General features: G+C 42.5%; 1 protein-coding gene across 3 annotated transcripts in view; it reads right to left on the reverse strand.

Moving 5' to 3' along the window:
• Positions 1–26,566, reverse strand: part of LOC109514819 (fidgetin) — a 60,889-nt gene that overhangs the window by 19,319 nt on the left and 15,004 nt on the right. The window contains exons 3-4 of one of the 3 annotated variants that reach the window (XM_019868218.1): positions 12,244–12,511; positions 11,474–11,508 (exon numbers count right to left, since the gene is read on the reverse strand). In XM_019868218.1, the coding sequence (XP_019723777.1) occupies positions 11,474–11,498 (25 nt within the window). In that variant the 5' untranslated portion in view covers positions 11,499–11,508; positions 12,244–12,511. Of the gene's footprint in view, positions 1–11,473; positions 11,612–12,243; positions 12,848–26,566 lie in introns of those variants that run through there. The other 2 variants (XM_019868216.1, XM_019868217.1) reach the window with 2 other exon arrangements.

Genomic DNA, 26,566 nt, shown 5'->3' on the forward strand with positions numbered 1-26,566 from the left:
CTAGCCTTTTTAAAGCCAAAAAAAAAAAAAAAAAGAGCTCTTGCGCAGAGAATGTCTTTTCTTGCCAAATGATTTGCATCCTTTTTTTTTTTTTTTTTATATTCACGCCTTTGACTTGTTGTCAATGTATTCGCGGCTGCCGCTGCCTGGTCTCAAGTGGGTACGAGATGGGAAAAGCCGGGGCGGGCGAAAAGTGCTTTACTTTCAGGCCTCGTGTCTGCAGGCCACACGTCTGCAGTCATCTGTCACTAGTTTACATACGTGCTATGACACTTTCTCTCTCTGTGGGAACCCATTGTCACCACTTGGCCGCCAGCGGAGGCTGACTGGGTGCTAGATGGGTCTCCCCCAGGTACCTCTAGGGAGCCGCATTAGGCCTAACTGACAGTCTGACAGCGCCGCACACACTCGCGCGGGACGCTCACATGCACACTCGATGCCTGGCCCGGGCGCCAGCTCCTCTAACGGCACATCAACTGGCAAGGTCCCAAGGCATGGCATGCTTTGCATAAAGCAGTGTCTTTGCCATGCACCACCACTTTTTTTTTTTTTTATGCATTTATTTATTTATTTTATTATGATGATTTTCCTTCACCCCTGCAGCCTCTCTGTGCTCTGTGTACGTTTGGAAATGAATAATGGAAACAACAGAGCCGACGACTCATGGGATCCATTTAAAGATGTGGGAGAGGTAGACAATGCAGAAGCGAGGGCTAAACGGGTGTACTATTGTTCTGCAGCTGACCGATATTTTGCTATAAAATGCTAATTGCTGATGGCACGAGGGTACAAATAAATGAGACGCAGCGACAATGTTTTGAAGCTGCCAGGACACTGCGAGCCGTTTCGAGGTCAAACTGGCATCACGCGTACCTTTTCTCAGAGGGCCGGTATGACTTCGAAAAGAAGAGAAGGGAAATTCCGCCTACTCTCTGCCATTTGCATGCCCAGGAAATCAAATGTATTAAAAAAATTAATAAATAACTGTAAAATACTTGTTTTTTTGGTGAACTCTTTCAGCGTCATCAACGGGAATCCTAACGAGAGGCGCTGGTGATGGCAATTGTCGTCAACGACACTTTTTAATGGGAACGGGAGCAGAAAAGTCTCGGCCAGCTCTGGTTTGATCATTAAGTTAAGAAAATGTTTAAAAAATAAATAAAATGACAACAATGCTCAACATTTGGGAACAAGGTGGAGCTCTGGAAATTCAAGCTTGTGATTGATCACGTTGTTTGTCACGTGACATCCACTACAAAGAATGTCACAAAAGAGGGAAAAGTGGACGGAGATTATTCATATACACACGCACACACACACTCTCACTACGTTCTCCCTTTTTTAAAAACGGGCTGGCATTGAAAGAGTTAAGCAATGTATCCTGCACATTTATAAGATAGCTATAATAATTGCGAGCCCTAAATTTAGACTTCACAATGAAATACGAAACATATTTGTGTTATTTATTTTCCTGAAAAAAACAACAACGGTGATGACAAGAAACAGTTAATTTGATTTCAAAACTTTAGTCACGTCCCAAAGTTTTCATATGGTCTTGTTTCCCCTCAGAAAAAAAATTGGGAATATTCCACAAGCCATTTACTTGGTCCATCGAATGTTGCATCATTCAGATCTGCTGCAGGCCATAAGGAGGCCAAAACTAAGTTCACGCCTTTATTTTTTTTATTTTTTCTGTAATTTTGGAGACATCGAAACCATGACTGCAAGGTATTACAATCTCTGCACGGTCCTGTTACCGATATCAATTTTTTAAAAGCTATCTCTTTATTTTTGACACAATTTTTGTCATATCGCTGTGATGTGCTTAAAACGGTACCGTGTGGTGGCTTTATGAAAGGATTGCGTTCAATGTTACAGGCGCTCATTAGGACGTTGATTTTTGACAGACGTGCCAATGGCTGTATTCCATCTGTGTTTGGCTTTTCTCAGCAAAATCTTAGCTGGGCATATCCACCCTAGGTCACATGATGCTCCGCGCGGAAGCGAGTGAGCAGGCAATAGGGCGATGGAACTGTAACAGCTATTTCGGAGCGTGCAGTCAATATAGCTCCCAAAGGTGATTTCCTGTTAATGAACACAAAAGGCGCTTCAGCCCTCTTAAAGCTCTCGGATGACACTGAACTCTTGAGTGCTCATTTTTTCTGATATGTTTTTTTTTTTCCTTCTTCTGCTTGTTAAATTAATTTTATTCCAGGTGGAGTTTGAAAGGCGAATTCAAATAGGCCACACGCAAGGCTAATAATAGTAACAATAAAAATACAGTGCTGCCTTGAGATACGAGTGAGGCAAGGTTAGTTTTGGAGATTGGGTTGTTTTTTATATATATATATATATATACACACACACTGAAACGGTTTACAGAATGTTTGTTGAAAAAGTAGAGCAATAAAAATACAAAATTTGTTTTCTCCTAACATAATGACTACTGATGATTAACAGTCATCATGATGATCATTTTGCCCATCGTTGTGCAGCCCTAACTCTCAAGCATATATTCTTTATCCTCCGAGAATGACTGTGTGTAACTATTAATCGAGTTTACAGTATCGACGCAAATAATTGTGATTATCATTTTGACCATAATCGCGCATGCCCTAACGCACACACATTATTTATCCTCTGCAAAGAACGGCTACTTTTACCACACCTTGCTGAGGATTGACCGTCTCTGTCTGTATTATACTGCCTCCAGGTGGCCAAGGTGCACACACACACACCAGAAGGAGCAGCACAATGTCCATTGAAATGCAGGAAAAAAAAACCCAAAGAAAGTGACAAAAAATGTATCGTTTGTCAGGTTTGATGTTATTTCTTTTCATTTCACCGAAGAAAGGTGACACCCAAATGTCTTCAGTTCCACGTGTGGTCACGTGACAAATTTCACTTGCATCTGGAGGCACCACCGCCTGACTTAACTTAAAGGAGAAATTTGTGACGATAGCAGTTGACGAACGCAGCTGCTCCCCGCCTGATAAGCTGGTCAGCGTAAGAGCCAAGCGACACAGCGCTGGCTGCTGTAGTCATGTCACCGTGTCACTGCAGATACCCGCTGCCTGGCTGCAGTCGAACGCCTTAAAACTACACGACAGCAAATACGAGCCTGGCTGGCCTCCTCCACCCCTCCTCCCTCCTCCTCCTCCTCCTCCTCTCATCACATTCCTCGTCTCCTCTCCACTCCGTCAGGCAGCATACAAGCCCTCCACCCCCTCCTGCCCTTCCCATCCTTGGCACCACAGCCTCCTACTCCTCCTCCCCCACCAGCCAGCGTCTGGCATTCTGCCGACCCGGCGTCAGGTGATCTGCTCTGCGCACGATGAATGAATTGTTAAGGACCTTCCATTGCTGCCATCTTGCCTGACCGCTCTGGGCTACGCGCATGCAAGGCGTGTCATTTCAACTCAAATCTGCCGTCTAATAAAAGTTAGGGGCTCCATAAAGAGGGATAAATGACTAATGGCCATAGATGATGTTTTAGCGTGGGTATGTACAGCATTAGAGTAAATGCAGATGCGTGTATCCGCGTGTATGTGTCAATATATTGATGAACGACTATACCAATTAGAGCTGAAGAATTATAGTCCACAGATGAACATAGGATTGTTTCATAACACAAGAAAAGCTGAAGCGGTAAAAGCCACCGATTTGTTTGCACTCTTCTTGTCATCTGATTTATGACTTGGGTTATGTTCACGCCACACTTGTCCAGTCGAATTTGATGACACTGTTGTCGTGAACGCTGAAAAGACTACAAGTAAAAGTGACGAGTAAGTTGATCAACTTAATTCGAGTAGAGAAACAAACAGTCCATTTGAACTGATATCAACCTTTATTTTAGCATAGCCGAAGCCTTAAAACAGAAACACTGATGTATAGGAAATCCGATTGTAGTTTATGGTCGGACAGATTCATGTGTTGCTCCTGCTTGTGGAAAAGTACATGAGAAGAGGACCTTGAAAAAATAATTACATTTTAAATCGCAATATTGAAAGTGTGTGTGTGTGTGTGTGTGTGTGTGTGTGTGTGTGTGTGTGTGTGCGCGCGCGCGTGTGTCTTTGCAATGAAATTATTTTTCCAAATTGTTCAGCCCTATAGTACCAAAACCTGAAAACAGGAATTTTGAAAAGTAAGTACTTTGAACAGAAATAGTGAAGCTGTTAGCAAAAGAGGTAAATGTTATTATGTTATTCATGAATGATGAAAAGTATCAAAAAAAAAAAATCTCATGCTATGCTGGCAATGCCATTATTTGCCGTAACGGCTTCATTTCTAATCAGTACTGGTCAAGGTTTCCAGGTATACATTTCGATGACCTCTTTTTTTAATATAATGAAAGAGGCTGCAGTACATGTTTTAGAAATTACATTAATTACTTTTTGAAATGAAATTCTTAGACGAGCTATTTCTGCAACATACGTGCTTTGATAGGTTTGACGACATAATTATCTTGAAATTCAATTTTGCTAATCACGAAGAACCACGAGGCCAGTGATGGTCGCTTCCGTCGCGCGGGGGGCATATGCTTGCACTTTAGCGCACTAAATAGCAGCAGCGCTCGATAAACAAGTTAATACTTGCATACATGTATAGTAATCACCGGGCTGCATATTTCAATATGCAAACGATGCCGGACGGCGCGAGAGAAAACGAGTGACATTGATGCTACATTAAGTCCACCGCAATCCTTCGTCTGCAAAAATTAATTCAAAGTGAATTTCCAACCCAAGTTGGGCTTTTATTCAATTTGTCGACGGAAAGCCAGGGGTATCGCTCTCAGGGTTTCGGCTTGTTGAAAAGAGTTCCAAACACATGCTACCGGGACTTGCATATAATGAAGCTGACAAGTGTGGTGAAATAGTGATGTAATAGCCTCTGCCGCCGCGCGGGCTTTTCAGTCCGGCTCCCGAACGGCGGCCTCGATTGCCAGATTAGTCCGAAACCATATTGTGAAAACACAGGAGGAATTTCAATACGACCAAATATTGAGTTTTCTCTTATCCACTTGTGAAAGGCTTACTGCATTCTCCCAATACAAAACTCCCCAACAGCATGCAATAATGAAACACCTTGGAAGAAGGACAGAGGAGGAGAGGGAGAGAAAAAAAAAAAGAAAGAAAAAAAAAAAAAACGCCTCCCTTCACCAAGGTTACTCAATGATAAGCAACTCAGGCGCACAATGATGGCAAAAAGAGCTGGCTATTATCAAAAGTCACCCAAGTGCAGATTCTGAGAGCCACTGTAAATAATTTGGACAAATACCCGAATGCTTTTTTTTTTTTTTGGTTTGTTTTTCTTTATCGTGCATTTCAGACATTCATCCTTCCGTGCAAATCAACACAAAAATGCCCCTGGAAATAATGTTGCATACCATTTTAAGCGCAGGTTACAAACGGCTCCGCTCGAGGCCTCGTCGGAGGGAACCCGCAACGATGTGGAGCGTGCCGTGTAAATTTAGTTAGTTAGTTAGTTAATTGTTTATTGAACATACAATACAACAACAATTGACAATAGGCAAACAAAATTACAAAAGGAGAAATAAAAATAAAAAGTAAATAAAACAAACATCATCATCGTTATATGCTCAAAGGAGTAGGAAGAAGTATACAACTTATCTAGTCCTACCCCTTAAATCATGAACAAAAGCCCAAACCAGATGATTTAGGAAAGGGGGAGGAGACAAATAAAGCCTCGCTGGCTTGCACCGAGCGTGATGACAATTACAGAAGCACCTTTATGAATGCACATGAATCTCCCGATTAGAAGCCTCCATACTAAACCTACTTTGCTCCACCTGGGGGATTTTTCTATTCTGGCCAATCCCCAGTAGGGCATTCGGCTACCTCGACTTCCTTCCGAGATGAAGAAACATCTCGAGTACAAGGGAATGAAACGGAGTGCCAGTGTGGCGACAATAAAGCAGCCCGGCGACGTGAACTCCGAGCATGTTGCTCGCACGCGGGAGCCCACCCATGTGTAAGCACGCTACACATCATGGCAGGGAGTGCAATAACATCATGGAACGTGCGCGGCAAAGATTAGCCGCTCATAAAAACAAATAGAAGGAGACAGAAAGGGAACAAGACATTCTGTGCACCCTCAAGGTGGTTCTATGGGGGAGTGGTCGGCGGTGGGTAGGGGGGGTGTAGGGGGTGGCTGACAAGCACAAAGAGAAACAGACACACACACACACACACACACACACACACACACACACACACACACACACACACACACAGGCTCGGAAAGTGCACGCAAACACATTTTCAGTGACGGGATAATGTGCAATTAAAACGGAATAAAGGGAGGAAGACCGTCGGATCGCCTTTGAGTCAAACAGTTTGGAGACATTCAGCTCAATTGGTATTATAATTTCTGTCTTAAATGTTTCGGAAAAAAACTCATCAGGTCATGAGGTGTGCCGTACAAAATATCCGATCCCAAATTCTTATCAAGTTTCTCATCTTTGTCCACCTATCTATGCCAGCAATATATAGGGACAGGCAAACAAAGGGAGATGGCAATAAACCCGTGTATCCACCTGTTGCTAGTCATAGAACAGAATATGTCACGGTCATCGCCATTTCACGATTCATCCTGTTGGTGGTGTGCTATGAGATTTCCAGAATGCAAGTGTGAACACATCACGCACGAGCAACAAAGCACATTTTTTTGAAACATGATTTCAGACAACAGGAAAATCCAAAAGATGCACTCCACAAATTGCTTTGGATGTTGGCAAAGGGGAAAGATGACTACGAGCCAACCAGAAATGGTGATTGAGCGCAACATCCGAAAGTGCTATGCACATCTCTGTCCTGGTTGCTCAGCACAAACGTAGCAACTTGATTTGAAGTCGTTTTCAGTCATGTTGCTGAAAGTATAATTGCTAATGACTAGCGCGATTAAAAAAAAAAAAAAAAAAAAAAAGTACAATTAAAAACTTCTCGAGCGTGGGGGGAAGCGTCGAATAAGCGCTCGACGGTATAAAAACGGTCAATACGATATGGACTCTACCTCTCAATCATGATAACGCTTGTTGGTAACATCATCGAATAAGCCTTAGTGTGAAAATGGCTGCAAGCATGTTGGAACACAGAGCTGGAGAAGCTGCTGCCAGCACTGTTTTTTTTTTTTTTTTTTTTTAAATCCAGCTCCGAGCTGCCGATTAGATCGCGAAACACCCCAAAAAGGGCTTAGGTGGTGTACTATGTGATGGTACACTTTTAACAGAAGTCTGTCTGGAACAGAGTTACAGTGGAGAGTTGCCACCGATAAACAGCAAATTAGTGCAATAGGTTGGTTGGCACACATGGCAATATTTAGAATATCAGCAATGCGGTGAGGTTTTTTTTTGGGGGGGGGCGCAGGGGGGTTGCACCAGCAAGCGTTGAATTTGAAGGGGTTTTGCCATCTTTTTTTTTCATCAATTTGGCTTTTCTAAGTGGCTGTCTGACTCATTCAGAAATACTTTTGAGAGTCATTCTTACACTGACACACAGTGAGCATGAGGGGATGCGGTTTCTACCGCGGTGTGATTTCAAGGCCCAGCTCTAAACATAAAGGCGGCAAAGACGTTGCCGGTTACAGACGTATGACTTATTTTAGCAATAAAACCAAACAATGTCAAGATACCAATATCACTCTGCAAAGGATTGTGCGGCGTGTCGCCGCCTGTCTTAAAATATCGCCCGAACATTTATGAACAGTTTTACGATGGCGACCGCTCACCCGAAACACATGAACTCAATTTACATGACTTCCATAAGCGTCCCTTGAATGGATTGCGTGGTGTGACAATGCATCGACAAAACTATGCCGCCGGAATGTCTAATTAGGCAACCTGGTTTGTTTTGTCTGCCTAAATCTAAATCAAATGCCTTTCCTCGGAGAGAGAATGTATAACACGGAGACACACGGACGGTTGAGAAAAGGATGCATTTTGGACTCTATGCTGTCATTCAAAAGACAAATAAAAGATGGAGGGGGTGGGGGGTGAGCGGACAGTTGCATGTGTCTAAATGAGATGGTGGGAGGAGGAGGGAGGAGAGGAGGGAGGGTGGAGAGGGTTAGGAAGAGAGGATGTCAAGGATTCACGGTCCTTCATCTTCGCAGTAGAGCAAACACATCCCTCAGTGCCGCAACAGACAGCTGCCTCCACTTTCTAACGCGGCCCAACTTTAGATCACTGCAGGAATTGTCAGCGTGCGCGCAGATAACATGGAGAGCGGCCACCGGGGAGGGAAAACAACTGCCATGTAGAAAGCAGGTGGAACGGAGAGCAGGAAAAGGAGCCGGAGAGGAATACGTTTACGGCCGATTGTTTGAAGTGTCGCGCTCCCAACGGGGACCTGCTTTGCTTTTTTTTTTTTTTTTTGGTATGAAAATGAGTTCAGCCGGCGTTTAACATTTTGTCCTTAAAGACGACAATCCCGCACTGATCTCACGCCTTGTAGTCAAAGGGCTTCATGTCAAATAGATCCATCTCCAGTGATGAACATTGTATTGATTTACAACAGCAACACCGACATCCCAGGGGCTGTGTTTTCTTTCATTCTTTTTTTTTTTTTATTACACCACAAGGTAATCACGAGCCGGCTTTACTTGTCACCATTAGTGCACATACATGGAGTGTCAGTGTGGATGTTTACTGCTCCCCTTATAGCGACGCTGTGGGCCCGCGCTGTCAATTTACACCGTCACTAATGGTGTTACACACTGCCCATTACGGGCTGATCGTTTACAGGGGGCTCACACGCTGCACCGAAACACGTGTGGCAATCAAGTTGTTGGGTGGGGGGGGGGGGGATCAAATGCGCATTATCAGACAGTAATTCATCTACGATGGCATATTTGAACACGTTGGGTACACCTACACGAAGCACAAACAACTGAAGGGGGGGGGCATTTTAAAGGTAATAATGTTCAGTATTGATTGACATTAGAGAGGGACTCATTTAAAATATGCTCTTTTTTTTTTTTTTTTAAGGGGAGGCGTCCATAAGTACGGTAATAAACACACAACATCATGATGGATATATTTGGATCATTAGATTGCGCAAGTATACCAATATTGTTCTATCTCTGACATATTTTGTACATTACAGCAAAAATCCGCCCCACAGTAACAAACATGGAATTCAACTCACACCTTTTTGGGGTAAGGCTGCCGTATTGAATCTCTGCAATTTCACACTGTGGACAATGAGTGCATTTTTGTACAGAACAGGTTTTCGGTGTGACATATTTTCGAATAGAACGGTTGTAACATTTGGTTATTTAGCAAGACAAGAGTGGTCAAATATTTGAAACAGCTCCCTGCTCTTCCATGAACATTGAGTGACTCCATGTTGTGGTCAGTGCTGTGAGGTGAGATGATACACGTTGCGTTCATTCAAAGCCTTTCAGGGAATTTAAATTGTCACAATTTGCATCTTTGTACTTAAATAAAAAATAAGTTCATAAAGCAGAGAGGGAGGAGGAGGGGGGGCACATTTCTTGCTTGACTACATAAAAGGAGACTGGTAAATCGGCGTTAAAGGTATTCTCCAAGTCCTTCACATCAGCTTCTCGTTCTCATTTAGCTGCGGCGTTTGAAAGTGTGAACGTGTGTGACATTCAGCAGGGTGGCAAATGAAAACGAGGGGCGAGCGCTCTGTCATCGCATGACGCCGGCGAGCTTCATACGAAGCAACAACTCGGATTAATCTCTTAATTTCCAGATGTGACGCAGCTGTCACACACACTGGAGGTGCCCGGGCGAGGTTAAGTAAGGACCTGTCACCTATAAACACGACAAGGGACCCTCGTAAAAACCACCCCTGGGTTTGTGGGCTCACTGGACACTTGATTAGGGACACGTGGGCAGTCTAATTGCAACCAACGCGAGAGCTGAATTGAAAATGATGCCAGTGTGAAAAAAACAATCATTTATTAATAAATGCTACTGTGGCCGTGGTTTGCAGTGGTGTGGAACCGCACACCATAAATAAATAAAGGTATGCAATACAAAAAGTCATGACCAAAAACAGTGTAGTTCTGCACCACTACAAGAATGAATATATTGTCGGACAGTGGCAATCGAAAGGGAGCATTGTCATCTTTTGGAAAAGGTGGAATTAGGTGTTGGGCTTAATATTGTGGCCGCTGGGTGTATATACAAAAAAAAAAAAAAAAAAAAAGGCAATACAACACAATACTATATTGGATCTCTTTACGTTTTGTATAAATCACTACTGTATAATTCTATGCGCATTTCCAATTACCAAACGCTGGTGAAATGATGACATTTTTTTTCTAAGTATAAATAACCGCCTGCACAGCCTAAAAAAAAAACAAATCTGAACAACAAATTTAAAACCCACTTTACAACACATTACAACTAAACACTCCAACATAATGGATGTACTTTTTCCACGTCCCCACTGAATGACGGGTGCTGGAATGCTGTTTTTTTGTTTTTTTCTTTTTTCAAGAGGAATGAAAACATACTTCAGCTCATTGCTGATGATGCTAATTTGCTGTGCAGAAACAGGCGGAAGGATGCAAATGAAATGTTTGAATACAATTAAGCGCTTTGGTCTATGGAGGTGGTTCACTTTGGACAGACTGTTTGCTCAAGCACACAACTTAATGCTCACTTTGCCTGCGTGCGTGTGTGTGTAGTTGTTCATGTGTGTGTGTGTGTGTGTGTGTGTGTGTGTGTGTGTTTTCCCACCACGTTTGTCATACGCACTTTACAGTCAAATCAGCAAAACTATGGTTTGTGTGTATTTTTGAAATGGTGTATGTCATGCATTTAAATGTAGCAAAGCGTCAAAATATGTGAGTAGATACATTTTTGTCTTATACTTAATTTTAAACCAGCTTTCTGTTTGTGTAATCAGCAAAGTCATATCGTGCAGAGCAACTGTAAAACACTGAAAATGTCATGATCCCCCCCCCCCCACACACACACACACAAACTCAAGCATCTGGTTGAATGTTATTCCAAATAACATGCTCTCCCTCAAAGCCCATTTGACCAGTCATGAAAACATTGCGTTTTGACCAACACGTCATTACCGCTTGATAATGTCTCCTATCAATGAATTCATATTAATTATACATAAGTGAGCAAAAATGAGAAAGGAAAAGTTGAATTGCAGCAAGAGCAGAAATATAATTAAACGTGGCTCTCGTCCTTTAGTCTTCCTAATGAGCTGTACGCGGGACCTAATTGATAGTGGCACATCTATTGATGAGAAATGGAACGTGATTTTCCATAAAAGGTCTCGACTGTCACATACTGTATATTTTGGGAAGAAAAAAAAACGTGGGGGGCTGGAGGGGTGGGGGGGGGAACTTTGCATGCACACATACACAAATGCGATGCTCTGTTATGGCTATTAAAGGCACAAGATGAAATAAAAGAGCAGAGATAGGAGATATTTTTAAAAAAATCAAAAGAGAGACATACCATAAAAGCTGGTGCTCGTAATCATGTCTTCACGCCTGGAAAGGAGAGCAGAAGGAAGACAGCAGATTCGCAGCGTTCACCAGGTGGAATTCCAACGGGTTGCTTCTCATTGCAGCCACACTCGATCTCCTTTCACAACTTTCACACAAACACACGAATGATTTTTTTTTTTTTTCAACGCACGGCTCCGCGTTGTGTCCACGCAAATCGCCGATCATGCACGCGAGGAGTAAGAGGAGAATAAACGACGGTGTTTTTTGTTTTTTTTTTTCAAGAAGGCTGCACAGGAGTGTGACACTTCTTGCCAGAGCCTGATGAGACACACTGACGATGACACGAGACACACACGCGTTCCTCATAGGAAGAGTGAACCCCCTCCTCCTCTTCCTCCTCCTCCTCCCCCTCTTTTACTTTTGGAAATAGATTACTTGCAAACAGTTGATTGTCGCGAGCCTTCGCGCCCCGACGCTTTCGAACGCTGAGTTGTTGTTTTTTTCCCCCCCCCCGCGCCCGCCCGCTTCCTTTCAAATCAACGTGCACAAACTTGTTGTTTCAACTTATTCAAAATGCAAGAACGTGCGTCATCGTCCTGCAGCCGCGTCGTCTTGTCATGTTTTTTTTTTTTTGGGGGGGGGGGGGGTCGGGGTGAGGCGTATGGAGCTGCATGGACGCATTCGAATAGATGGCAACGGAGAGGGAGCCTCGCGTGGAGCGTGTAATATTAAAAAAAAATAGAATATATATGTCACGGAGGGAGGATGCAGTCTTACCTGTGTAGGTGACAGGGTGGCTGCGGGCTTTTTTAATTTTTTTTAATTTTTTTTTTTACGCGAGCATCGATCCGAGTGCGGAGGTCTGGTGGCTGTGGCGGGGCGTTAGAGGCTGCCGGAGCCGCGGCTCGACAGCGGAGAGCATTCCAAGTTGCCGCTACGAGCGAGACTGACCACTGCCTCTGCCATGTTGGAATTCCAAGCCCTTGGACAGCTGCTCGGCCGACTGGAGGGGAGGCAGGCGCGCTGTGCGCACTGCGCATGATCCCTGCAGGAGAGAGCCAAATTCAAAGAAGAGCCCCCTAATGAGCTGCGCGTTGACGGGGAGCCTGGATCGTCGCAACACTTGGCCCCAGAGACATTTGCACATGTTCATATTCTAATTACAACCGTTTGCAGACTGGACTTCGACTGGTCCTGCCTCGTAGGGACAACGTGCGTTTTTACGGAACAAAGCGTGGAATAAATCTGTTCCCCTCCTACAACCCATAATCAACATAGTGTATGAAAAGCTGTGCAACTTTCAAAGAAATCCATTTCATGACTGAAGCATAAAATAAGATTAAACATCTTCTGCGCTGTAAATATGAAAGAACGTCCTGTTTTTGGGCAATAAAGGGATGGAAATTTGGAGAGGATGTTTTTTTAAAAAAATATGTTTAATGAATACACCCAAAAACAATTGACGGATTAATCCAGGGGTGTCAAACTCATTTTTGTCGCGGGCCAGATTTTAATTACAGTTTCCCTTGGAGGGCCGTTATGACTGAAACCATATAAAGAAATCAAGAATAGCGGTTTATTCATCTTTTGTTTAAGTTACTGTAATGCGGAGTTTGGTAACAAGAAAATGCTTAGAGTATCACTCTTATTTATTTCAAATGAGAATTAGAAATTTTGGTCGAGATTTGAGCAAGCATCATGAAAGTTGACATCTTTGATTTGCTTTTGTGAGCCACATCAAACGATGTGGCGGGCCAGATCTGGCCCCCGGGCCTTGAGTTTGACACCTGTGGATTAATTGATTATTTAATTAATCATGAGTGAGCAGCTCCGTATCGTAATCGTTATCCGCCGATCACACTCATGAATGATCGCATTGGAAATCAGCAGCGTAAAACAGCCCTCATCAGCACACATCTGCCAAGTGTCTCTGATTAACCCTAAACCAACTCCAGGTGTTCCAGGAGGCTTTTCTTGACAATTCAGTGCTAACGTTATGCAGCAAAAGCCATTGTCCACTCGGAGCTCTCTCAGCATAAACTTATTTATTGTTCAAAGGGATCACTCAGGAGAAGGAATTTCTTCGGGAAAAAAAAAATATAATGGAACACAGCAAAGACAGTCGAGAAAATATGACACAACATGACCAAGCACTGGACGGCCCTCAAAAATGTATGGAAAAATAAATGGGAAGAAAACTGGTCAGGGGAGCTGCCAATTGAGGTTCACGGTAACAATGAAGGTGATACAGGAATTTCTGGAAAGTACTGGCGGCGGAATGTATGACAACAATCTCCCATCGTCCTCATATTTTTGCGCCGTGAAGTAGGGTTCAACATTTAAAATCTCACACATCAAGTCAAGTACAACTTTATTGTTAAATAAACTTCCACATTAGGTGGAAGGAACCATGAGTGGTTGGAAATAGCAGTCAGTGTTGCCACAAAACCTTTAGGCTTCTTCCACAAAGCGAAAATGTGAAAATCATTGTCGAATGCACAAGGCGCATAACACATTCTCAGTCCAGGTAGAGAACTGGAAATTATGCTGAAAAATATTTTTAATACACCTGCACCGATATAGTGACTGCAATTTTACATACGACGAACAGACCCCCGTATTGTTATTCAATATTTATTTCATTCCGACATTAGAATGGGACATTGCACTGGCTGCACCTCTTCATTACGTGTCCGTGGCCTTGACAGAGGGAGGTAATCTCTTCTCCTTTGGGAAGCAATGCAGGGAGACCCTGGTTAGACACATGATATGAGCATCGGCACCAAAAGTCCCATTATGCCTTCTCATATCCATAGCCAAGGCCCTAAGAGTGATGCATTGATTCAACCTCCACCACTCCCCCGGCCGCGCCATGCTAATTCAAACTCGATGAGGTCTTCGGAGAAATCCGAGCCACGAGGCGGGACGCCGCCCCCGAACCCCACCCACCCTCCCCGTGCGGCCACTCCAGACAAAGAGCTGTCCGACGTCCACGTTAGCCTCAGATTCTATGTTATTAAAAGCTTGTATGTAATCCCCCCATATATTCCTCATTGAGTGTTTTGAAGTCGGTCGGTACGGCAGCGGATTGCGACGGCAGAATAATTTACATTGACTCTGCAGCGCAATAACGGTCCGGGCGAAATGTCCGAGAGCAGCCTGTGGAAATCGCGGCGTGCTTAGAGGTCACGGTGAAAAACAACAGCCAGTGCGTTTGCAGGTGTAGCCACAGTCACTGTCAGCTTCCTCATATGGGCATGTCGAGACGGTGCCTTTGTCCTTGTGTCAGCAGGCAGGACATTCTAAATTATTTTGCTCAGCTGCCTCCCTGAACCCTTGCTACAGCACGTCAACGCACACATCACGCCGACACCCGCACACACGGCTTCCGAGATCACAGTTCATGTCCATCACAAGCTGGAATCCGGCTCGGGTACGCGTCAAAGCCTGACGATTTGAAGGAGGATATTAGGAATTGTTGCTTTCGGAGGCTCAATTATGCCTGCCGCCGATCTAGCTGATGTCAAAATGGATCACTTAAAGTGAGTAACGTTCAGTGTTTTGGAACGCTGAATTTCAAGGATGGGCATCGTAATCGATTAGTTGATTAAGTGACCATTAAGAATTCTGTTAAATGTGTGGAAGTGATCGCCTCTTGAAACAAGTGAGGCAAAAAGGGAGTGTATTACTTGGACGCAACCAGCCAAGGCACGGATGAGCTCACGCTGGCGTAGAAACCGTCGTTCAGAGCATTCATTCAGATATTCTCTCAAAACAGATAAATGATTGGCAGTTGTCGCCACAGTTGAACATGGAAACAAACTGCAACAAAAAAAAAAAAAAGCAAGATTCCATTTTTCATGATCAGAGTTATCATGTCGTCCTTAAACGCTCATTTCTCACATTATTTCAAGCCGCGTATCCAAGTGTGCCCATCTACCGGGACTTGAAGTCTTAATAGGGCCAAGCTTTGCAGTGAATAGAGCCCACAGAGGATAAGCTACTAAATCTTGCAATAAAAGCAATGTGATTTACAGTAAATTCCACAAGGCTGACAGTGCCACAGCTGAGGGCATAAACATTCCTTTCAGTGCCGTGCCTCAATTCCGTCCGCCGTGAACTACAATCAGGCAGGCACGCCGCTCGCCGCCGCTGACTTTGATAAATCGCCAGGAAGTCGGACTGTTGGCACAAAACTACAACTTGTTCACTCGCATTTCTGCATTCGTCCCACCCCCCTTTTTAGTACACGTGCAAGTGCAGTCATCTGTCATTGATTGATTAGCTACGGCCAAATCTCATTTTGACTCACATTTCACTGCGAGTGTATTATTTATAGGAGCTCTATCCCAAGGAAGAGTTTTTTTTTTTTAGTAAATGTGTTTCCCTATTCACTGACAACACAGGTACGGAAGTCCATTCCATTACTTGACCTGACCACCACTAAACGAGATTAGAAGTGGCAAGCCTTCGTGGGATTTCACTTCCTAAAAGCAACAATGTGGAACAATTTTACCTGAAACTCACAGCTTTCAAAATCATTTCGGCATCCACGAGCAACACTGTCACTGCCATGAAAAAGCCCCTCAGGTCACTTACTTTAGCTACCTATAAACCGAGAAGAGTTTAGACTTTAAACCAGCCAGGACACCTTTCATGTTAGCATGGTGCACTCATTGCTGTTGGGCCAGTATGCATATATTTTTTTTTTTTTGTAAAGGGGAAAATCAAGTCAAAAATAGTTTTGACAATATGTTTTATGCACCATCCCAGTGTAAATGCGGCATTCTGATTAATATTGTGTTTGTGAAATATGAATTCAGCACAAGAATCCACCCGTTTTCATTCATCCCAGGTGGCGGCCATTTTGCCTCGTGCTACCTATCGCTGTCGACTGAAAATGACATCATAGTGCCGAAGGGCTCAGGTAAGGACTGTCACGGCTCACTTTTTTTTTTTTTTGGGTCATGTGGCACTGCAGTCTGAGCCTTGAGGCACAGTGATGTCATTTTCAGTTGACAGCGATAGGTGGCACGAGGCAAAATGGCCACCCCCTGAGATGAATTAACACGGACGGATTTGTCTGCTTAATTCATCCTCCACAAAACCCGTTTAGACTCGTAGGAGCGCATAGAACAAATTATGGTCAAGACAATTTCCTTAAATACATGATGCTATAAAATAGATGGGCTTTGTTTGGTTCTGCTTGACTTCTTGAGACTCTGACCTGGTGCTGTGCAACAATCCTTTGTACCTTGTAGTAGAACCTCTAAATGAGACCCAAATTGATGTCAGCGTGTCGTTCAAAACTTCAGTTCAAAGCATTAAAGACCGTGCACATTTCTTTTTCTCGTTTTTTTTTTTTTTTGTGACACGCACTCAATGTAAAAGATTAGTGTATTTTTTCAGATTCAGAAAACTTTATTTATCCCCGTGTAGTAGAGCTTTGTTGCTTTTACAGGGGTTACGTTCTTTTTACACCTACATGACAACCCAAAAAAAAAAAAAAAAAAGATGGATGAGGCACATCTATGACACAAATCATCGCTGCATTGCCATTTGTAATGAAACGTAGAGTGTTCATTTCACTTGAGTGACAGTTAACATTTTTTAACTGTTGATTTTTTTTTTTTTTTTTAAACCACACTGCCTGTATAGTTTTTATGAGAGTGACCCTGGACGGGAACCTTTTCTAATTATTTCCTTTTGTGAAAAATGGATTGAAATTAGAAAAGGACAAAAGCTAAAAATGAAGCAGCAGAGGTTGCACTGTATTGAGAAATGAACGTCTGCAATCAACATCTATTTTGAATGTGATAGAATTGGTTGACAAAATCAATATGGGGAAAAAGTGGTTTGTATTGATTAGTCTTTTCGGTAGATCCATTTTAATTAAAACGTAAGAGTGCATGGCACTGATAGCAACTGGTCTTGTAATTCTTGCATTTTTTTTTTTTTTTTTTTTTTTAAAGGAGGAGGCATGGCCGAGTAACGCTTGAGTCGTGAATTAAAGCCGGGCTACATATGATGCATTTTGTCTTTCGATAATAAATAATAATTCAGAAACATATTTCAAAAAATGGTGTGAATATGAACAACCGTGCATGCATTTTAATGGAGGCACTTAAATAGTAATTATTCCACTCAGCCTCAAACGCAGGTAACAAATGGAATTCAATCAGTGTCTGTGCATAATGATGGTCATTAGGAGAAAGAAAATAATAATGACATCCTCTCTGCATTAAAGCTGGAGACACTTTACACAATGATCCGGCCGCCGTTATTGATCTCCATGGAGATCGGCAATTGTCACTTTTCAGCATTATGCTTGAATGTTAAATACAGCTCATTTTGTTTTGCTGCAAACCGTTTCAACCGGCGCTAAATGTTTCATTTAATTTGCTTCCCTACTTGAAATGCTCGCTCTCATTTGACATGATTTTAATTTGGTACATTTGTGAAAGCCGCCTCGCCACTGGTTCTCACTATTTTTTTTTTTTTAGCACCCAGTTTTGTAAAACAAATAATTAATAAACATCACTTCTGACGATAGTACGATGCAACAGTTGAGAAATTTAGGCCACTGGGAATTTTGTAACGACTGTTGCCACCCCTTCGTCAACCCTTTCATTATGGTCTCAACATAAAACTTAGCAGGGACCTACCAAATGCTTGAAGCGACTCAATAATTAAGGCTCAAGGCTATTTGCGTAGGCCAGATTTTTTTTTTTTTAAATACAAAATCCAAATACATTTTTATCAACACGTATGACTTCAGTTCCAGTCCTTTGCAGCGCTCATGTTTCGTTGATTGTCCTAACAGTTGCTTCCACTTATCCCACACACGAGACGCTATGAACTGAAGCTTCTCCGAGACAGCCACTTGGTCGAATAATTAAATAAGATCTCCAATCAAATGATCCCTGATTTGCATGCCGTCTGTTGCCAACGAGCTCCATCTGTTTGGCTCAGAGAGCTCTGACACTCTTGCTCTTGTGAGTGAGACAGCACTAACGTAATTGTGGATGTGACGGCTACACCAGATGATGCAGGGACTGTTCAAAAGTCTCGTCCAAGACATACTGTACAAGCTCTGTGTCATATGGTCGGCAAGCATGACCGGAAAAATAAATCAATCAAACAAATTTTTTAAAAAAGAACAGAAACGGCACTGGGTAACAACAACGCTTCTGTCGTGCGACGTTTTCTCTTTCGGTACACGTATGGCAACCTAAAGTGGAACTCAAGCACCTTTGCGAGACAAAGTTCCTGTAAATAATTGAAGAGCGGGAAACCGAGCATGGAGCGGGAGGTGGGAGTGAAGGACAATCGCGCTTGTGCCAGGTTGGCCGGGCGCCAGTGGGCAACGCAGTGCCGGACTGGGCTCTCGGAGGCAGGCGCAACTCAAGGCTGAGTCAGTCAAGACAGGCGTCCCTGTTTTGATGGGACTGTCAGAGCAGGCGGGGTTCAGGTGTTCTCCATCAATACATGCGGCTAGCCCATGTCAGGGTGAGCCTTAATGAGATCCGCTACCAGAGCCGTATCAAGGATAAGAATAGAGTGGACCCTTCTCTGTTCGTGAGGGAGGGGGAACCGGCCCCAGCGCTCATAATTGACAGTCCCCTAAAAGTGAAAATCAATAGAGAAATAGAGCTGTCCTCATTCGATCACGTTATCAGGTGAAAAGATTGGAATTTGGGGAGGGGGGGGGGGTTAAATATTTAACGGTCAAAAAGAGACTAAATAATAATAATAAGCTTTGGGGGTTTGTGTGGCGGAGTGAAAAACACGAGGGGCAGAAAATCACCTGAAGTCAGATTGGATCGTTGCTCTATCAATGGGCACTCTAACTCAAGAGACTTGGAAACAGGCTCAGATGCAAAAAAAAAAAAAAAAAATTGGATCCGGGCATCCTTATATTCAAACATTTACAGTATTTACTACCATCTATCTATGCATCTATCCATCCAGAGTGTCCACAGTATCTAGCGATAGTATCTACAGGATCTACCGACAGTATCTACAATCATCATCAATCCATCAGTGTCTGCTGAACAAGATTTTTGCCCATCGCATTTTTTTTTTTTTTTTTAACAATAGCTGTGATCCAACACAGACGCGTTGTTTTAATTGCATGTGAATTAAGTGAACAGCATCTCACAGCAGAAGAGGACAGTGGCTGACTTTTTCAGACCTCTGCGGAGGGATATGAGATCGCTTTTATTTCAGCTGATCACCGATCTCCCCCAAAATTAAGGAAATTGGTGCCAATACCGATCGCGGCAGATCAATCGGAGCGCCCCTAGATTTTAGCATTTTAAATGCGAAGTTACACTTCTGTCATTGTTTGGGGTTGTTTAACTCAAGTGGCGTAACAAATTTAAGCCAGAGACAGTGGTGTTGTAATACAATTATTTTATTTTAGTCTATTCTTTTCTTTTAAGAAAGTGAAGCGGTCAAGAATATATTAAGTTTTAGGTTTTGGAAGAAGCTTGCTACACTGTTTACTAGCACAGTAGGTAGTTTACCGGGCAGAGTATCTATTTGATTTCTATTTCCGTTCCATGTGGATGCAGGGAAAACCAAATCTAGTCTTCATTCCCAGTTGCGGACGTGGAATGTAATCGGAAATACAACCACCACCACCAACAACAACAACAGCAGCAGCAGCAGCCACTCTCACTCTTCCAGCATCTCGCAACACAGCGATATGAATTAAATGTGAAGAACATGGGAGTTGCTACCATGTCAGCCCTGTGTCAAAAAAAAAAAAAAAAATCCACTTGTTATGGAAAAAGGTCAGAGTCTCTGTTTGTGCTTGTCTACTTTACTTTTCACCAGCACTGGGCATTCCGTTATCACAAAAGGTCCGAGGAGTTTCGACCAACAGCAATATGATACAATTAGTATCACACCACTGTGCTGTTTTGTGTAACACGGACAAGATGGGGAACTATAGTTGCCTGTAAAACTGCACTGAGAAAAAAAAAAAAAATATATATATATCATCACATGCTATATGATTAGTTGTTGAAAGTATTGTATGGCAAAGAAGAAAGTGCCGCTGTACTTCTCAACCAACATAGGCAAAATCACTTCAGGACAAGGAAAAAAAAAATAAGTTTGAAGAAATTGGCAAGTGGCAAAACTGGTGTTGCATCCTCACACTAAACCAAGTACGCAAGTAATATTTCAAACGCCTTTTTCATGAAATTTCTCATGTAGCAGAGCTAACATTGTCAGCTTATTCACAATCCTTTTTATTAATTTTTTTTTTTTTTTTTTGCTCATTTCTATAGCAGCACAAAGAACATATGTAGACAAAACCACACAAGGGCATTCAATAGGTTCTCCTTTTTATTTTTATTTTTTAATGTTTGGCATTGAAAGAGTTTCATATCCGGTACGCATACATTACAAGGTTGTGTTTTGTAGTATAGTTTGTGTTTTTCTTTTTCTTTTTTTTTTTTTTGTACATGTTCAAAAGGTTTCAAAAAATTGTGTTTGAACGCTTTGAACCGCTTTCAACTTTTGGGGGATGGGTACAACGATGTACAGTCTGGTCTCTGAATATTGCACATTTTCACAAATTGTATGACATCGGTAGAATTCAACTGGCACGTCGTTATCGAGGTGGAATTTTTCGTTCGCTTTTCATCTGCGTCCATGAATTCGGCGAGCAATGCTACGACACATAAGCAAGTCTCGCGAGCTTTTATTATCCATACGAGACACTGAGTGTGGGGAAACCTCAACAGGTCTCCCAAGATCTCTTCACAGCCGGCCGACATAAGGAAATCCGACTCCGGCACGATTGAAGTTGCCTTCATTTTGCCAGGCTTTCGCCTTTCCAAACAGTGCCAAGACTTCCTGATCGTCTGTAATCCGCAGCTTTCGCACACACGCGCGAGTCATCGAGAGCGATGAAGTCCCTTCTGTTTACTCACTCCAAACCAAATGATCTTTCACAAGGAGACCACTTCAGTTGTGAAATGGAATTTGCCAAGGTGTTCTATTCCGAGTCTATTTCTCCCTTGGCTTGACCAATTCCCAAACCGGGTTCAGTCGCTCACAGATAATGTCTGTGAGGAGTGAGCCGGTCTCCTCTGCTGTTTTAATGGCTCAAGGGAAAAGGCATTTGACAGAAGTGTGCACCCCCCCACCCCCACCCCAAAAATAAATAAAAGTCCCAGCACATACACACAATCCCATTTCTATTAAATCCACACAATATATTAAGAGTGAGAGAGTGTTTTATGTCAGCATGCTAGCCATTTAACATAATTGTACTGGAATATAAACTATACCACAGATCGTTTATAGTGTGTGGTTTGACTGTAAAAATACGTATAATTTACTTCGTAAAGCAGCAACTTACTCAGTCACATGCTGGAATTACAACGGAATAAAGCGGCTGATGGCTTTATCTCCGGAGCAAGTGACAGCGTTACAGCTTTGCTTGGTAGTTATGATAAATGGTTGTTGTAGGAGGGCTGCATTTACTTTGTAGAGTCATTATGAGAATATTATGTATGAGAAAACAGCCATTAATATTCATTATAATTGCAAACCACGCAGCTGAATGCTGATGCGCTCAGATACCGACACAGGGCGACTTTTTACCCGGCCCGTATCGTCGTCTTTGCCCCTCCCATCCGTGCATCAATATGTACGGCTGACAAGTCATGGCGATAGACGGTAAACCCCGTTTCCATCGTGGGGGGGTTACATTCCGGACCACCGCCGCAAGAAGTGAAATCCGCGATATGGAAACACCCCATTTAAATACGCAACAGACATGTTTTATAACCTTTTTTTAAAGGTCTTCAAACACACTTATATACAATAAATAATACGGAATTTATTGAGCGAGAGAGAACACTACCAAAGGAAAACACACAAATATTCTACTACAAGTGCCTGCCGGTGGCTGTGTGTTTGCAATGAACAAATCCCGGTTTTCCAAACGAACAAACTTATCATCTAGATCAGTGGTCCCCAACCCCCGGGCCAGGGACCAGCACCGGTCCGTGGGTCATTTGGTACCGGGCCGCACAGAAAGAATAAATAACTTACATTACCTCCGTTTTATTTATTTCGGACTCTAATATGTTTTACTTTGAAAAATTACCGGATCCTCTGTTACATCCGTCTACAGTATGTCACTCTTGACGCAGGTCAAGGCGCACGCTTCTCGGTCACGTGATATGTTACCGCTAAAATGAAACCCGGGAGCTAGCAAAATGAGTAAAAAAAACAAACGTCTTTGGAAAGTTTATTTGAGAAGGGGTAAAGGCCGAGCCAGGAGACAGAAGAGAAGCCTACGACTTTCAAGAAGAAGGCTACATTTAATAGACAGTATCAGTAGTCCTACATAAAATATGGATTTATCTCAATGGGAGATTCCCACACACCAAGCATAACATGCGGCAATGGTGAGTCGTATTTTTCATGCACTTTGTATTTGCGGCGTATCTTATTTTGAAGACACGTTTAAACCTTACCGTAGCGACCAGAGAATATTTATTATTATGTTTTGAATATACCACAGTTTTCATGCAGGTCATATCATATAATTTTGTTGTATTTATCTGTCACTGAAAATATTGTCTGACATGAAACTGTTCCGTGGGGCAAAAAAGGTTGGGGACCGCGGATCTACATGTACATTGTAAAATGAACAATTCTGTAGGCTTAAAAAGCAGGATTACAGTTGCTAATGTTCAACAACTTCCAACAAAAATTAGTCTGGAATACAGTACCTCCGGTTTCGTTCTTCTTCTTTCAAATATTCACAGACTCAAACTAAATAAGCGTGTCGACATCTAGTGGCTGGAAGTGGAATTATAGTGCACCCAATATACAGGAGCGTTACACCAAAATACTGTCGTTATTAACTGTACAGAAAAATAAATCCGCAAAACGGCAGGACCGGGAATGAGGAATCCGTGATGGAAGAAGTTTTATGGTAATCACATTTTTTTTACCTTGACTATGGAGAGGTTATATACTCCTCAGTAATAGAAAACATGTTTGTGTATTTGGCCCACTTTTGTTGAGTAAGCTGCACTTTATTCTCCTAAGGATAAACTGTTCTTATTCCAATACATAAGAGCCCCGATTTTGTTGGTGTCTGGTAATTGGAGCCATTGTGAAGGAAGGATCACTGATACATTTCCCAGTCTACGTGTGAATGAGGCTGAAAAGGTCAGAGCCTGTTCTAGCCTCCATCCCCCAAGGGCCCTCAGCAGTAGGGGCCAGAGAACACCACAAACAATTAAACGTGTTGCTCCTCGGCGTAGAGCAGCCGGACTCTTGTCGGCTGGTGAAGTTTTTTTTTTTTTTTCCCCCCTCCTACCTCTGCGAGCTGCTGTTGGTCACTCTTCACAGCAATAATCTGTAGGTCTGAGCAATCAATACGAGCGCGACAGCCTCAGCCTCCATTAGCGCGGATATCCCTGGAGTGCATGATGTATTCAAGCTCATGCACACATTCACACGGGAGGGCAGCAAAACGTGGAAGGTGAATAAATTGACACATTAAATACTCTAAATGTACTCACAAAACATATTGTGATTAAAAGGAACAGTATGCAGTAATTGTGCCTACATAAAAAAAAAAAATTATAAAATCAATGTGAAAATTAAAATTGGCCATTTACAATAGTCTACTTTAGCGCTCCGCAAAACTGTGGCTAGCCCACATGCTCCTGTGTTAGATTCAGCGCTCATGTTTTTGTGCTTAGCACCACAACGAAAAAAGATAAAGACAAGGTTATAATTAATGAGTATTTCGGTCGATAGCGAACGATTCTGGAAAAAAAAGAGAGAGGAACAGATTAAAGTAATTTCCATTCTTTTTAATGAGGGGAAATGATTTGAGATAAGTGTTCTTAGTTGCGAGCGGGGCCACAAATTTACTTAAATTTGCATCTAATTTTCTAGGGTTAAAATTTAGAATTTCAATCAATGAGTACATATTTTTTTAATGCTATATTATGACACTCTGTTATTGCTTGGGTTGTAAAAGAGGGGAAACCTTTTCTTTTTTGGTACATTTTCTCCATGTAGGAGGAATGTAAAGTGAAAAGGAAATGTTTTCCTCTGCCTATTTGTACAAAAATGCGCACTAAAAGAGTGTCATCGTGTTGACAAATGTGAAACTTCGACCTAACCAGATTCCATAGTGCACGTGTGCTTTTATTTGTTCTTCCGCATTGTAACATGCACATTTCTCCACTGCGAGATGAATAAAGCATGATCTTTTGTATCAAACATGACTGAATGCTTCCATGTAAATTGTTTTTCTCCCTTTCCAATAGAAACTTGTCTTGACCTACAGTCAAGTGTCGTATTGGATTTTCTGTACCGTATATAGATGAGTGGAACTAAATAAAGACCCGGTTTTATCATATTATCCCATGTTTGAGTGGAAAATTCATTACTAGCTTGTTTTGATATTAGTTGTAAGGCTACTGAACACTGGGTAGCTGAAGTTCCTTCTTTTTGTATTTGAGTAGGGCTTAAAAACGACTGAATCGCGTCCTTTGCAAAGACGCCGGATGGATAAAAGGAGAGCAATTGTAAATGTGAAAAGAACTCAAGGTTGGTGTGGAAGCCGCTGTTTTTTCTTTGACATTGTCATCATCTTTCAGTTATTGAAAATCGGGAATTGAATGGCGCTGCGAGCGTGTGAAGGATGAACGCCGCGGCCGCGCCGTGACATGTTTTTGCACCGAGCGGAAAACGCTAAACCGACGGTTCTGCATCGTTAAATCGCAACCAGTAATACCTTACACGACGACGCCAATATCTTTGCTATACTCCGCACGTAATCTATGTGAGAAGTTGTAAAATGCTTGCAGTCAGCTCAGACGCTACTTTTCATTTTGCATCCGTTAAGTACGCCGGGTGAGTTCTGCACAAACTCCCCTTCGAGTTGAGGTGCTTTAAATTGTCGAGTGACCTTCCTATACAGCAATTAGCTGATGAGTTTCATCGTACTGCAGATCAGTATCATTAGTTTGCAATCACCGCAAACACAAGGAAGCTTCTCAGAAGAGGGTCTAAGCTTGATGTTCAAGCACCCTTACCGTATCGGACAAATTACAATAATCAAAAAGGTTTTTTAACAAACACCACAGGGCAATTTTCAGAACTCTGAGCCAGTCAAATAGAAGAGTTGTATCAAAAAACGAGCTCAAGCATATATATGTATATATTTCGGACTTTGTACGAATCAGTGGACAGTCAGTGAAGAGGAGTTTACGTCAAATTTTTGGATCCGAGTCAGAACAATTGCACACCAAAATAACGCTATAACCAGTAGGTAGCTTATCGTGTCGTTTCGCCCTTCCCTCTCAACCACTGAGCATTTGGGAGGTAGGGATGTCCTTCCTGTGGTCTCCGCAGCCTTGTAGACCTAGTTGAGTTTGGAGTCGCTTCCGGATTGCCCTAACTGTCTGCCGAGTTAAGCGAAATGTTTATACAACTCACAAGTTTTGGGGACAATGGCGCCACCAACTACCAAACACTGTATCCGAATTTTGTTCCAGCTGCTGTGTTATCTTATCACATAGCACATCTTCTTACAATGTGTGCCAAATGTTTTTGGTCTTACATTGTAATTGTCAATAGTACAGGAGACAAATTTCAAAAAGGCATATCTACATGACGAACAACGGTGGGTAGTTTTTAATACTTTTTTTTTTCCTCATGACAAAGCTCATAAAAAAAATCAAGGGCAGGTTTAACAAAGACATCAATTGGGCTAATGTCACGTGGCAGAGCATCAAGCAACTAAAATAAGACAGTAAGGGCTAGACTCAGACCGTATTTGTTTAAAAACCTCCAGTTGCTCAAATCCTAACAACCAAAACGCTGGCTGCATACTGCGGAGAAGGGAGCGGGTTAGATCATGGGGTTTAGGTTAAAATTATTGTTATTCCGCTAAGAAATACACTTTGTCTCGCCGGTGGGAAAGTGAAAATCTCTCCGACTCGGCGCTGACCCACGGCTGAAATTAGCAGTCGCACAACAGTCTGACACCGGGAAGTCGGTCTTGCCAATCATCTGCCAATCAATTGGCAACAAACCAACT

Source organism: Hippocampus comes, unplaced genomic scaffold (genome assembly GCF_001891065.2).
Source record: "Hippocampus comes isolate QL1 unplaced genomic scaffold, H_comes_QL1_v1.1 scaffold133, whole genome shotgun sequence".
Classification (NCBI taxonomy): domain Eukaryota; kingdom Metazoa; phylum Chordata; class Actinopteri; order Syngnathiformes; family Syngnathidae; genus Hippocampus; species Hippocampus comes.